Below are 14,968 nucleotides of genomic sequence, written 5' to 3' on the forward strand. Positions count from 1 at the left end.
TGGGGGAGGGGTTTTCCTATCGCTCACCCTGTACAATTTTGATGAGAGTTCGACTCCTTCCCAGGTTCGGTTCCGGGTTCACTTGGGTCCTTCAGTTCCCTCCTTCCGAAGGTTTTCAGCTTCCCGCATCCCACCGAGGGAGGTGTGGGAGGCCCTTGTGGCATACCTCCTGCGAGACCCGGATTACGCCTCGATAATGAAGCCTTCTTCTTTTGAGTTCGGCTCCTCTTTTCCTTATTGGGTGCATTACGAGGTGCTGGAATCTTCCTGGCTGGCAGACTGCCCTTTCTTTTCCTTGGGGGCTTGGCATTCATTATGTTGGACCCGCGTGCTTGAATGGTGGGAGGTGACTACAGTCATTCAGGTTTACCTAGGGGTGAGTTTGAGCACCTCAGTATGTTCTTGTTCACCCCCATCCTTCCTCGTGATGTCGGCAGATGTAACTTCATGTGCAGGTTCCCTTCCTTTTGGCGTCCCTGATTGCAGAGGATTTGCGTGCCCTGGGGGCATTTGGCTTTGGTTTTGCGCTTTGTTTCCCTGCTGGAGTTGTCTTCGGACTGACTTGCAGAGGATGTGGAGGAACTGGGTTCCAGGCTGGTGTCCGGTGCGGTTACCTCAGCAGCTCGGGCGTCGGCTGCATTGTTGAAGTTGTTTTGCCCCGATTCTGAAGGAGGCAGTGTCTCTGTTCTTTGCCTCTCGCCTCGCGTGCCGACAGGCGGTGCTCGTCCACTCTTTGGAATGTGCTTGGGCCCTGGCTCTTAGATTTTCATCAGCTTTCTGGGGGGGAGCCCCTTTGGCTCCCTGGAGCTTATCCAGGCTGATCTGCTAATGTCAGACTTTGGCATCAGTCATGTGTATGGAGTTTTATGGGCCTACCAGGGGCCACGAGCCAGAACCTGGCCCCCTCAGAGAGGCAAGGGAAGCAGTGGCCTATAGAAACCCCCGTGTGGTTGAAAGCATTCTATGTCTGCCATCGACCGGGTCAGGCACCCAGAAGGGTAAGTGTTCCGAAACAAACCCCTATTCTGGTGAAAATTACTACCACAAGCCGAACAGGTGAATAGAACTCCCCTAAAAGAAACGATCATGACATCACACATAATTGCGCTGCTGTCTGCACAGCTCCCCCCCTCTCCGGGAGGGGGAAGGGGAAGCCCCAGACCTACTGCGCCGGCTATCCACCATCAGTTAGTTCTTTGGCTGATGCTAAAGGCTAAGGTCATGTGCTCCGGCTCCGGTGGTTGTTTCAGCACTGTACCTAGAGTGTGGTGACTGTCTTCTAGGTGGTGCGTGAGCCGGGAGTGATTCTCCAGTACTCGGGCTGCATGCGCCTAGGGTTCCCTTCCCTAGGTGCCCTGTAAGTACTGCCCTTGGGGCTTGGGGCCGCCTTCCACAAGTTCCTTGGGTCCTGCCCCTGTTTGGCCGCTTACTGCTTGGTTTTCAGCCGCTCTTTGTGTGCTCGGGTGTTCTGTCTCCCTTGTTTGCCAAAAGAGTAAGGGGCAGTTTTTGCACTGGTGGGGCGCAGGGTACTGTGCAGCTTGTCTTTACCAATCATGGCGGCCGGCTCTGTTCCGCTTGGGTACGCTGTCCTCTTGCGGGGTTTTCTTTTTCTTTTTGTTTATCTACCTGGTGGGGGGGTCTGCCTTCGTTCTTGCCCCTTGTGTCCCTTGTGTTCTGAGTATTTTCTGGTGGTACTCCCCTGTTAGGTCCCCATGAGTGTACACGTCCCGGGGGTTCAGCTCTTAGAAAGTTGTTTGGTAGCTTTGGGTGCCGGTTAGCAGTACCCTGCCTGAGATTACCTGAGTGCGAGTCCTCTTATAGTAAACGCTCGGGACCCTGGGAAACCCCTGGGGGCGCGCAGGTTCGATGGATGTGACCCCAGAGTCCCCCCCTCACTTCCAGCGAGTTTGAGGGTTGCTCTCACCCTTTGTCTCTGGGTGACTCTCTGTTTTGCCTCTGCTGCCTGTGGGGTCGGTGACACCTTCAACCCGGAGTCCTGCGAGTTTGGTTGCTCGTTGTGGCTCGGTTACCCAGTTGTGCTGACAAAGTGGGTGCGGGCAGCAGGGGCGTTGCACTTGAGCCTTGGTGGTGGCAACGTTCTCGTGGTTTCCTCCCCGGGAGCCCCGGGGCTGCCCCGTTGTAGTTCGTTTTGGGACTTGGGGGTGTTGGTTGCTTCGGTTCCATCCACACCCCCTTGTCTTTCCCCTGGGTCACCCTTCCTGCCTGCATCCGGTTCCTTACCGTCTGTAGGTTCGGGGCGGGGGTTTTGATGGTGTTGAGACTCGGGCAGTCTCGGGGAATTCCCCTTCCGGGGTAGGGACGGGGGCATTTGAGCCTGTTCCTCCAGCCGTGTTGTATGAGTCTGCCAGTGGGCTCCTTTCCTTAGTGTTTTCACGGCTGCCCCGGTTTTCTGGTACGGCCGGGGCTTTGGGGGAATGGCTCGGCCCCGGGGCCTGTCATGTAGGTTCCCGGGGCTGGGGAGGTGCTGACTTCGGGAGTCTTGGCCCCGTTGGACCCCGTGGGGGTTTTTATTCCCCTCTAGGCGGGGTTTGTGGTTATGCAGAGTGGGGTCTTTCCTCCCCACTCGCCGTACGTGCTGTTGGGCGTCTGCCCCTCCCCGGGCTCGGTTCCTTGGCCTCTGAGTCGGTTGGTTCCGTCCTGTGGGTGGATGTTTCCTCCCACCCTTTTTTGGGACGGTGTTTTCGTCATGTTTCCCCGTTCGATGGGGTTCTACGTGACTTCTGATCTCAAGTGCGTCTGCTCCTTCGTGTGCCTTCGGGACTAGTGTTGGCTTCTGTGTACGGGAAGGTTTTTCGCTACTTCCCGCATTATTGGAACGTCTGTCGGCTCCTCGTTCTTGTCGCCGTTTTGGGCTCCTTGTGGCCCGGTTGGGCTACTTGTGGCCCGGTTGGGCTACTTGTGGCCCGGTTGGGCTACTTGTGGCCCGGTTGGGCTACTTGTGGCCCGGTAGGGCTACTTGTCGCCCTTTTGGGCTGCTTGTCGCCCTGTTGGGCTGCTTGTCGCCCTGTTGGGCTGCTTGTCGCCCTGTTGGGCTGCTTGTCGCCCTGTTGGGCTGCTTGTCGCCCTGTTGGGCTGCTTGTCGCCCTGTTGGGCTGCTTGTCGCCCTGTTGGGCTGCTTGTCGCCCTGTTGGGCTGCTTGTCGCCCTGTTGGGCTGCTTGTCGCCCTGTTGGGCTGCTTGTCGCCCGGTTGGGCTACTTGTCGCCCGGTTGGGCTACTTGTCGCCCGGTTGGGCTACTTGTCGCCCGGTTGGGCTACTTGTCGCCCGGTTGGGCTACTTGTCGCCCGGTTGGGCTACTTGTCGCCCGGTTGGGTTACTTGTCGCCCGGTTGGGCTACTTGTCGCCCGGTTGGGTTCCTTTTTGGGCTCTTTGTTTCTTTGGCCGGTTTTATTGTTCCTGCTTCCTCTTTTGGCTATTTTTCTCGTGCAATAGTCCTGGCTGGCGCCTTCCCACACAGAGGGTGTGCGGTTCGGCCAGCGTGTTATGCGCATGCGCTGCGGAGTTTGTTTTGGTCTGGGCGGTGTTTCAGTGCTGGTGTTTTGCGTCCTTTTTGCTACAGTGCTTTGCCTCTCGTTCTTCTCCCTGGCTGTGGTATGTGCCCCTTCGCGCCGGGGGTGTCCTGGTTTCCAGTTGTGGAGAGGACACAGCGGTTTTCCCTGTGTCATGGGTGTGGACCGCCTCCTTCGCCTCTCCCTGCTCTCCTGTGGGTCCTGCAGGGTCCGGCTCTGGCGTCTTCACCTGGCGGTGCTCCCAGGTTCTTCTGGGCACGGTTGAGTCGTGTCAAGTTCATGCCACCGTTCGCCAGGTGAGTTTCTGCGGTCTGGCGTCTTTTGGTCGGGCGCTGGATGCGGAGTTGTTTATATGCCTGTCTTTATTTAGGTATATTTTTGTACGACTGAGACCGTTTGCACACCAGTGACTGTCCCTTTTTCAACCCTTCCTGTCCCCCTCATGTGCATGTCCAACCCATGCTGGGGTCATTCAGGGGGCCCTCCTTTTTTAATGTTGAGGTGTGGGGGTTGTAGGGTTGGTTCTGTACTCACCTGGTAAGGCTCCTGGCTGTGCTTGCAGGATTTGAGCTCTGGCTCTTGGGTCCCGCCTATCTGGTAGAACTTGCGGGATAGTACCAGTGGAGTGCAGTGGTGCTATTGGCACATTTGGGGAACACTGTATTACCATCAGAGGTCTGTGCTTGTTACACGACCTACTTGTGAGCATAAGCCTTCTTGCTGGTTTGTCCGTGGACTTCCAGGGCGCACTAGCCTGTTTTCGTATGGCTGTTCCGGCCCGTCCTGGTTGTGGGGGTCTGTGGGCCGGTGGACTGCTCCTAGCAGCTGCCTGGTGGGCCACCCTCTGGCCGGTCTAGCCTGGCCTTGGGCCGGGCTTGAGGTGTAAAAGAGCTCCCAGTACCTCATCCAGCAGGTATCGAGCGGGGTTTCTCCGCCGTCGGTCGCCTGGTGCAGGTTTCTGGGCCTGCAGGGTTTTGTCGTGTCTCCGTTGGCCCTGTCTGGGGTCTGCCTGCTTCGTTCTCTGCCTTTGCAGAAGGGAGTTGCTATTTACGTGTTGCATGTTGCAGTGGTGCCTGTTGCTGCTGCTGCTGCACGTGTGCATTGGTACCGTGTTTCATGGTGGCGTGTCCTTGTTCCTGTGTCCGGTTGTAGAGTGGCACTTTGCTGCCGTTTTGTGCCTGGGGATTGCATGGGTTTTTTTCTGTCCCTGCCTGATTGTCCACCCCTGGTTGTTATCCTGGGGTTTTTGTGCTTCTGCTCTTTCTTCCTGCCTCCTCTGCAGCAGGGGTGTTCTGCTTGTGTTCTTAGGCGTTTTTCAGCCTGTGTCCTGTGATGTGCTTCTTTGTCTCGGTCTATTGCAGTTGTTTGTACCCCTTGGTTCGGGTACTGTTCTGGTGGCGACCCTTCACCCTTCTTTGGTTTCCTAGCTTGCCCTGCCGGTTGTTTTTTTTTGGGGGGTCTTGCGATGTCTCGCGTTGGACCCGTCGTTTCTGAACTCCTGGCGGGCTTGCATGCTTTGGGGAGTTTTTCTGTTCGGCCGACGTTCCATCTCCTTGTGCCGCCTGGGTTTCGGTGGTCGCGCCCGAGATCTTCCCATGGCTCCGCCTTTTCCTGGGCTCGGAGGGGCCTTATCGGGGCTCCTTATGTTCTGCTTCACGGTCTTGCCTCCGGTTGGTGGTCGGGTGGCTTTGTGGTAGGTGTCCCACCTGCGTGCTTCTCTTGGCGGCAGTATGGGGTATTTTAGCGGTCCTTCCTTTTCCTGTCCCTTCTTAGGTGGTTACTCTTGTTAGCTTGGTTTACTCTCGGCTTGGTTTTCTGGTGGGGGTTCCTTTTGGCCTTTGCCTCTGGGGGTCGAGTCGCTGAGTTTTCTTGCTCCTTCGGTTTTAGCGTTTTGGTTGTCGGTGGCAGCAGTCTCCATTTTTTCTGGCACGGGGTGGGGCTGCTGCGTTCTGGAGGGGTCCAGGGTTTGTTGGTGCTTCGTTGGTCAGGCCGGGGGTGTGTCGTTTTTTGTGTTCAGTGGCGGCCCTCCGCTGTTGTTTGCGTGCCACGGCGTTTGGGTCCGGAGCGCGTTTTGCGTTGATCCGGTTCTGTTCTTCCCGGTTCGCAGGTGATAGTGTCCCGGGTGGTCAGCCGTGTTCTTGCGGGTAAGCTGCCTGTGTTCTTCCCTCATGCCTGTGGCGTTCGTGGCTTCGCTGCTCTCGCTGCCGTCTGGGTGACGGGGCCTTGCTGCTCGTTGTTCTCGTGTTGTTCCCGGGACTTTTCGGGGCTGTGGCGCCTTGGGTTGGCGTTTGCTGCCGGTTGTCTCGCCTCCGTGGGGGGTGCGTGGTGTCCGCCTCCTGGTTCTGTCCCTTTGACCTTCCTCTGTGGGTAGTTAGCTCCGGGGAGCCGACGGGGCTTCCCCCAGAAAACCAGCATTGAATGTAATGAAACGCCATTTTCTGGGCGAGACCCGGAGGCTCCCCGGCAACCCTCCCTCCCTCCGGTTGGCGATTTTTCGCGTGTTTTGACATCCAGCCTAGGAACTGATGGGAGGATAGCCGGCGTGGGAGGTCTGGGGCTCCCCCTTCCCCCTCCCGGGGAGGGGGGAGCTGCGCAGACAGCGGCGCGGTGACGTATGACGTCATACTAGTTTCCTTGTTTTCTGTTGAAGAGTTCTATCCACTAGTTCGGCTTTAGGTAGCAATTTTCACCAGAATAGGGGTTTGTTTTGGAATGCTTACCTTTCTGGATGCTTGACCCGGTCGATGGCAGACATAGAATGCTTCCAACCACACGGGGGTTTCTATAGGCCATTGCTCCCCTTGCCTCTCTGAGGTGGCCAGGTTCTGGCCGTGGTCCCCGGTAGGCCCTAGAACTCCATACACATGACTGATGCCAAAGTCTGACATTAGCATATCAGCCGGTAAAGCTCCGGGGAGCCTCCGGGTCTCACCCAGAAAATGGCGTTTCATTACATTCAACGCTGGTTTTTTGGGCGCTCCTTCCGCCTGTGTCACATGATAATTACCTAAGTGTAGTTACAGGATGAGAGCTACGCTCGTGGTGTCCCGTCTTCCCAGCACTCTTTGTTATATAACGCTTCGAAACTATTGACGGTTTTGGCCTCCACCACCTTCTCACTTGTTCCAACCGTCTACCACTCTGTTTGCGAAAGGGAATTTTCTTACATTTCTTCGGCATCTTTGTTTAATTAGTTTAAATCTATGACCTCTTGTTCTTGAAGTTCCAGGTCTCAGGAAATCTTCCCTGTCAATTTTATCAATTCCTGTTACAATTTTGTATGTAGTGATCATATCACCTCTTTTTCTTCTGTCTTCAAGTTTTGGCATATTTAATACCTCTATCCTCTCCTCGTAGCTCTTGCCCTTCAGTTCTGGGAGCCACTTAGTAGCATGTCTTTGTACCTTTTCCAGTTTGTTGATGTGCTTCTTAAGATGTGGGCACCCCACAACCGCTGCATATTCTAGCTTTGGTCTAACAAAAGTCGTGAACAATTTCTTTAGTATGTCGCCATTCATGTATTTAAAAGCAATTCTGAAGTTAGAAAGCGTGGCATAGGCTCCTCGCACAACGTTCTTTATGTGGTTGTTATGCAGGGGGGGGGGGGCAGGTGATTGTACTGAGAGGGCCAATAGTACAAGATAAAAGAGTTCCGGAAATAGTGGCAATAGGGAGGCCCTGGCCCCCAGGGAAAGAATATTCCCAGTAAAGAATAATAGTTTGGGTAGAATAACTGTCTGTAGTCTAAGGTAATCCCCTATTCCACCGTCAACAGGATGAAAAAAAACAACTATCTTATACCTTATTTATTAAACCCTCTAATAACCCCCCATATACAGTAATACAACAATTTTCTTTACCACTCTACCTTACGTTAAACACCTTGGTCCACATAGACAGGATGCAAGATTTACAATTGCAACTAGAGTAAAGATGATTTGGATAAGGGCACTACCAAAGGCTGGTAGTGCCCTTATTGCACTACCTGGCTACCATGAGCCAGGTTCTGGCTCATGGTCCCCGGTAGCCCCATAGAACTCTATACACATGACTGATGCCAAAGTCTGACATTAGCATATCAGCCTGGATAAGCTCCGGGGAGTCTCCAGGTCTCACCCAGAAAATGGTGTTTCATTACATTCAACTCTGATTTTTTTGTCTGTTGCTGTCTGCAGAGTCTCCGGTGGTGCATTTTCTGCAGGCGGCTTCGTCTAGTTGCCTGCCTATGTTGGACTTGTTGTTTCTTCCGTGGTGGTCCTACCCGGAAGGGTCTTGCCAGAGGGGTTGCTTCGGTCATCGGACCTCTTCCTTGTCTCTCCCTCCAGAGGCTCTGATGTGGCTGGGGTCCTGTCAATGGCTGTTTTTGGAGGAACAACCGTGTGGATGTCGCTTTGGTAGATTTGGGTCGCTCAACTGGCTCCATTTGGACTGCTTCCCAGTGGTTCACTGCCTGAACTGTGGGGTTTCGATGCGCTCCTTGGCTCTTTCGGGCTGGTTGCTTTGGGTGACTCATCTGCTGAGTTCTCTGGGTTTGGCTGTCCTGGCTGTTCTCGTTTGGGGGGGGAAGGTATCCAATGTTCTGGCGGATGGCCTTTTACGGTTCATTACCCTGTCCTCAGAATGGACAGTCAACACTGACTCATTCAATTGGCTCTGCCGGACGTACAGGTTCCCGGAAGTGAACCTCTTCATATCGGTGTGGTCGAGGCATCTCCAGAATTATGTGGCGCCCTTTCCTAACTGCGAGGCTGTCTGGGTCGATGCCTTGCACCAGGACTGGTCGAGGTGGGGTTATCTGTACCTGTACCTCTGGTTCCACTATTGCTCCAGGTCCTAGCTCGCTTGGAGACTTACCAGGGAAGAGTAGTTCTGTTGACCCATTGATGGCTGGCCCTGCCTTGGTTTCAAGCGCTGCTTGTTTGGTGTCCAAACCCGGGGGTCTTCCAGCAGCTCCGCCACTTTCAGCAGATCGGGCCAGTCTGTTACGTATCTGGTTCGATCTTCTCAAGTCTTTGCGTCTAGTCTTTCTGACGCGGGTCTAATACCATTTGTATGGTGAGCAGGTGGCTTTCTTGATGGTGTTCTACCTGTGTGCTTCGTCTCGGGGACAGTATGAGGTTTCTTGTCGGGCCTTTCATTATTTTTTGTCCCTTCGTAGGTTTTCTTCTGTTTCGGATCAGGTTGTCTTGTCCTTCCTTTTTTGGATGTTTTAGGACCGTCATCTTATGCTGAATACTGTTGCCTTGTATCGTGCGGTGCTGGCAGTGCTGCTTCAGCTTGCATTCGAGGTGGATGTTATTTCTGCTCCCTTCCGCAAGCTGTCTCCTGCGTTGTTTCACCTCCTGCCTGCTCATGCGCCGCCTGAGCCATCCTGGTCATTGGACCGGGTGCTCTCTTTTCTCCTCAGTTTTGTTGTGGCCCCTTTAGTTCAGGATTGTTCAATCCTATTGGCATTGGCCTATGGGGTGGAGTTGGGGAGCTTCATGCTTTTCTCCTGCGCAGAGGTTTCTGCTCTTTTGATCCTTGTGGTAGGTTTGTTCGTTTGCAGCCGTCTCCTCCTTTTCTGGTGAAGAATGAGACTGCTACTTTCCAGAGGGAGTCCTTGGGTTGTTGATGCTTGGTTGGTTTGGCCAGGGGTGCATCATGTGTTGTGTCCGGTTGCGGCTCTTCGGGGTTACCTGTGCGCCACGGCCTCGGTGGCCGGGGACGCATTTTGGGTTGACCCGGTTTCCCTTCTTCCCTGTTCCAGGGTTCGGGTCTCCCAGGTCATCCATGGGGTTATTTGGTTCAGCCAGCCTGCAGTTTATCATCGTGCCCATGACGTTCGTAAGTCTGCTGCGTTAGCTGCCGTCTTTTGTAATATGTCTTGGAGTGACATATGAGCACGAGGTTTTTGGAGGTCGAACAGGGTCCTAGCTGCTCACTACCTAGTCAATGTGCCAGGCCCTAGTCGACCATGTGTCGCACTGGGTTACTGGTTGCAGTCAGTTGTCTCGACTTCAAGATGAGGAGCGACCTTCCTCCCGGGTAAGTCCCTCTTGTTTTTATCTTTGGTTAAGTAGCTCCAGGGAGCCGAAGGAGCTCCCCCCAGGTAACCAGTGTTGAATGTAATGAAACTTCATTTTCTGGGTGAGACCCAGAGGCGTCTCAGCAACCCTCCTTCCCTCCGGTTGACGGTTTGCGTTTTTTTTTTTTTTTTTTTTTTTTTTTTTTTTACATCCAACCTCTGAACTGGCTGTGGATAGCTGGCGAGAGAGATCTGGAGGCCCCCCCTCCTTCTCTCTGAACCAGCCTCTGAACTGGCTGTGGATAGCTGGCAAGAGGGGTCTGGAGCTCCCCCTTCCACCTCCCGGGGAGGGGTAAGCTGTGCATACTGCTGTGTGGTGATGGTTGTGACGTCATGCTTGCTTGCTCGTTTTAATTTGGGAAGTTCTATTCAACAGTTTGGCTTTCAGTAGCAATTTTTTAACCAGATAAGGTTTGATTTGGGGCGCCTACCTTTCTGGGTGCCTGACCCGTTGATGGCAGACATAAAATGCTTCCAACCACACACAGGTTTCTTTAATCTGCCTTAATCAGCTCCTTGTGCCTCTCTGAGAGGGCCAGGTTCTGGCTCGTGGTCCCTGGTAGGCAGAACTCCATTTGCTTTGACTGATGACATGGGGTTTCATTACATTCAGTGTTAGTTTTTAAATTTTATTTCATAGCCTTAAGATTATTTTATCTAAAATTATTTTATCTAAAATTTATATATATGACCTTACTGAAATACAGTAAATACAGTATCAGAATGGATTCTAGAGTAGGAACTGAGATTGACAGGTAGAGGCCAGAGCTTGTACAGCGAGAAAAGAACAATTCAACACTACTTGGCAGTTGGCAATACAGTAGAGTACTGAGATTTTCAAAGGCACTGAAAACCACAGGCAAAGATAAAATAAATAATTAACAACCAAATAAACTGTTCAAGAATAAATGTTATTACATAATGCAATTCATATTAATATTAGGATGACTTCAGACAGATACGCAGAAAAGATACTGAAAAGATCCAGGTATCAACTCTCTTCAGCGACCCAAATCGAACTGTCAAAAATAACATAAAAGAATGAAAGTACTACAGAAATTAATCCCATAGGTGTTATTTCGCAGTTGGTATATTCTACCCAGAGCACACTAAACATCACTTGATGATTTATATGATTTAGTATTCTGAACACAACAGGTAAGAATTGTAAACATTGCCAAATGCCAGTTGGGACATTTACATGAAATTTGAACAATATCTTGATAATCCTAGTATATTCTGTAATATACATCTCACTATAAACTACATAGATACATATGGATCACAGAGTAGACATCCAATCCTTTTAGGAGGATGGAGAGCCTGCACAAAATCCAGAATCATGGTGACAGCTTGTGTGTGCTTCTGGTGACCCAACCCGGCACACAATGGCCAAGTTGTGCCTTGCATTCATCGTTCCCCGCCAATGTGCCAATGTTTTTGAATTTCAAATTATATTTTTAATAATCCCTTATAGAAGTTTGAACTGTATTTCTACATTTAACACATATTTGAATATTACTTTCATTCACAAAATGTATTTGGGACTATATATTTTTAATGTGTATATTGTTTACAGTCATTTAGAGGGGGAACCCCTCACCAATGATGAATCTGCCTTTCACTCGTGCACAAGGGTAGCAGTTGCCTTCGTGGGAGTTTCAAATTCACTTTCACCATTAAAGCACATACGAAGTCCCGATCCGTACAGCAGAAATGGAATTTGGTCACTTCCTACATCGATTACATGTTTCAATTTTTATTTCAGGCTCTTGTTTTTGTTGACATTTTAATTTTTTCTAATTCCCTCTCTGTTTTGTTATACAAAATTAGGCTTCCTCATAATCAATTTAAAAAAAATCCAATTCAGTACTGCACATTTCATTTGCATCTAACATGATTATGTACAATTAGTATTAATATTTGTTTTTGGATTATTATTGTTTTCTAGCTAAATCTACTTATCTGTAATTACAGTATGAAGAGCTCATTGATAAATTCAAAATTATTCATCGTGAATATGAGGCATTGCGAACTAGTGGATTTTCGACGACTGAGCTTCGTCGTGACATCACCACGATGGAAGAAGAGCGTGACCTTGTCATGAGGAGAATTGAGAGAATGAACCAGAAGGTTTGCTTTTGATATTCCTGTTTTTGAAAAATATTCATCCAAACATCATTGCAAATGAGTTTTAAAAGGAAATACTGTATATAACTTTGTTCAAGTACGTACAGAGAATTTTAGAAGTACTGTACTGTGTTACGGTTGCCTTATTTATAACAGTTTGCATATATATCCTAATTAGTGACATTTTATTTTTTACATATTCAGTATTCTGTACTGTATATGGATACTATTTATATTTGTTCTAGTACTTTTACCATCAAATATAACGTTTATAAATTTTTGGCTAGTATTTTACAAGTTTGTAAAAGATAACTTTGAGTGTAAAAAAAAAAGTAAGCAGAAAAAGCTAAGACTTGGCATCCAAATAATATATTAATATAATGAATTTGTTAATGCACCTAACAAAATATGAATGATCAGGTAGAAGGAACTCCAAACAGTGAAGCTATGCTGGCATCAGCTCGTGGGCTACGACAAGAGAGAGAACGAAAGAAGGAAATGGGACAACAAGAGTCTGAGCTCAAAGCTGCTATACAGTTATCAGAGCAGAGGATTTCACGTCTTCAAACGCAGCTGAAAGACATTCGGAAGGCTGGCATAGGAACAACACCTGAGGGTAAGTTTCTCAACATGATGAAAGTGTATTAAACAATTTGTAAAACAATATTACTTTCATTTCCTTGTCAATATCCACTATATTGGATACTGTGGAAGAGAAATTAAGATTTGGCTGAATAAAATTCACTCATAGATCATGGGAAATAAGAAGATATTAATGCTGTGTGCATTAATTTTTGTTCTACTGTATTCATCTTTTTAAGTATTTTCAGATGAATTTAGAGCCATGGAATGCCACTGAGCTTAATAAAAAAATCTAGGGTTTTCATGTCAGGTTTGATTTGGTTTTGTTCAGCTAGTTCTGGCACCATACAAGACCTTTAATATTCATATATTTATCACACAAAACATGATAAGAAATGGCCTGCCATTACATACAAACAATGTACCACCTGATAAACAATAACTTTGTGTTACTCTTAAGTCAACTATCCATTACGTTGGCTTACCACTCCAGCAGTGTTACAGATAATAGACCGAATGAATTACTGTACTAAAAATGGTCACCTAGTTACAGTAGTTGGCCTAGGATAATAATCAATCCTTATATGGGCCTGAAGGCTGAGTGGACAGCGCTCAGGATTCATAGTCCTAGGGATCCGGGTTCAATCCCTGGCAGAGGTGGAAACAAATGGGCAGAGTTTCTTTCACCCTGATGCTCCTGTTCACCTATCAGTAAATAGGTACCTGGGAGTTAGACAGCTGCTACGGAGTGCTTCCTAGGAATGTGTAACAAAAAGGAGGCCTGGTCGAGGACCGGGCCACGGGGACGCTAAACCCCGAAATCATCTCACGATAACCTTAAGATAACCTCAAAAATCACAATAACAGCAACAACAAGAGCCTTGCCGTGTGTTAAGTGGAAATTTAATTTGCCGCACATGAACCCTTTTTCTAGGAAAGTTCCCTCAGCAGTTCCCCACAGCTACTGTACAATTCAGTTCAGATTAGTGTAAATTAATAAAAGTGGGTAATGGAGATAGGAGACCTGTATTTAATTACATAATAAGGGGATACACATAACAAGAAACAATAAGAGAAAAAAGACCTAGGACTAGACAAAATCCCAACCTTAACACCAGAAGCTCTCATGAAGAGGGATAACATTGGCAGCATATGGGAAGTTAGCAAACATTATAACAACATTTATGAATCTAAACGAGAAGGTGTCCAAGTCCATACACACTGCTTATGTGAGCTCATTACTTGTGTATGCAGCACCAGCATGGAACCCATACCTTGTGAAGCATAGAGAGAAACTTTAAAAAGTTCATAGGTCTGCAACTAGATTAATGCTAGAATTGAGAGGCCTCAGCTATGAGAACAGGTTGAAAGACGTTTTGGTCTTTTAGGTTATATGTTTGAACCATATGGGACCTCTCACAACCTCAGAGGAGAGAGGGAACAGAGGGGGTTATGATAACTAAATGCAAGATTTTGAGGGGAATAGATAAAGTGAACAAACAAGGCATTTCTAAATTAAAGAGGTAGGACAAGGAGATATCAGTGGAAGCTGGACATACAATCGAGTCGAAGAGATGTAAGGAAGTTCTTTCTGCCTGTATAGGTGGTCGGCAAGTGGAATGCATTGAAGTAAGAGTGCTCATAAAGGTATTGAAGCCAATACTATCCACAACTTTAAGAAAAAATATGATGAAACCATCAATGTTGGGAAAGGGAATTAGCACATTAGGAATATATGGCTACGAGGTAGGGCATGAAGAGCTAGATCTCATTTCCTCAAAGTCACTGATAGGTATGTACCCGACCACCGTTAGATGGCAGCCCAGGCCATCCAGGATCCTCGTCAGCCAGCCACATCTTTCACTTGCCTGGTACTACCCGCAGCATAAGTCTGTGCTGAACCCACATTTAGCTTTGTGCTTTCAGATTAGTAGGGTTGACTATCCTTGGAACATTATGTTCCATGTGGGGCCATTGCTTTATTTTGTTTAATTTCCAGTTCATGATTATGTTTTGTAATTACCTAAGTGTAGTTACATAATGAGGCCCGTTATGTATGTGCCCTGTATTGTTTTTATAGTTTGCTCTGACTGTGTGTTAAAGCTGCCTACCTTGGTAGCTGGCTTGCATATTCCTTGCCTTATCAGAGTTATCTTCAGGTTTTCTCCTGTGAGGTTTCTTCTCTGGGGACCTCATGCTATGGGTTAGTGTGTGGGTATGCATTACACTGTGAGGCCAGTTGACAATAATTAGTTGTATGCTAGTGAGGCTGTTGTGCCTGGATCTTCCTCTTTTGTGGTCAGCCCTTGTACTTCAACTGAGGATTTGCTTGGATTGTGTAAATGATTGTTCTTGTCTGTGCCTGCATATGCTCTCCCTCGGTGCTGTTTGGGTAGAGGGATCAGTGTTTGTTTGGCTGAGATACTTTTTCTTTCCCTGGCCTACCTCCTCATCTGCAAATGGTCCAGATGGTCAGTATCTCTCATCCTGGTGGGTGGTGAGGGAAGGTCAGTTGTCAGGTCTACATGTTTGAGTGAGCAGCTGTGGCTGCCTTGCCCACTCTATACCTGATGATATATGAAGCTTTCCTGCCAACAATTCATGTTACTAGATTCAGATGGTCATTCATGTGACCTCTGTCACTCCGCTCATTGAGCTCA

At 48.9% G+C, this 14,968-nt stretch overlaps 1 protein-coding gene across 1 annotated transcript in view; it reads left to right on the forward strand.

The window, feature by feature from the left end:
* LOC123755719 (intraflagellar transport protein 81 homolog) overlaps positions 1 to 14,968 on the forward strand; it is a 192,451-nt gene that overhangs the window by 69,294 nt on the left and 108,189 nt on the right. The window contains exons 5-6 of the mRNA XM_045738459.2: positions 11,574 to 11,729; positions 12,147 to 12,342. Of these exons, the coding sequence (XP_045594415.2) occupies positions 11,574 to 11,729; positions 12,147 to 12,342 (352 nt within the window). The remainder of the gene's footprint in view (positions 1 to 11,573; positions 11,730 to 12,146; positions 12,343 to 14,968) is intronic.

The sequence above is a fragment of the Procambarus clarkii genome, chromosome 43 (genome assembly GCF_040958095.1).
Source record: "Procambarus clarkii isolate CNS0578487 chromosome 43, FALCON_Pclarkii_2.0, whole genome shotgun sequence".
NCBI lineage: Eukaryota > Metazoa > Arthropoda > Malacostraca > Decapoda > Cambaridae > Procambarus > Procambarus clarkii.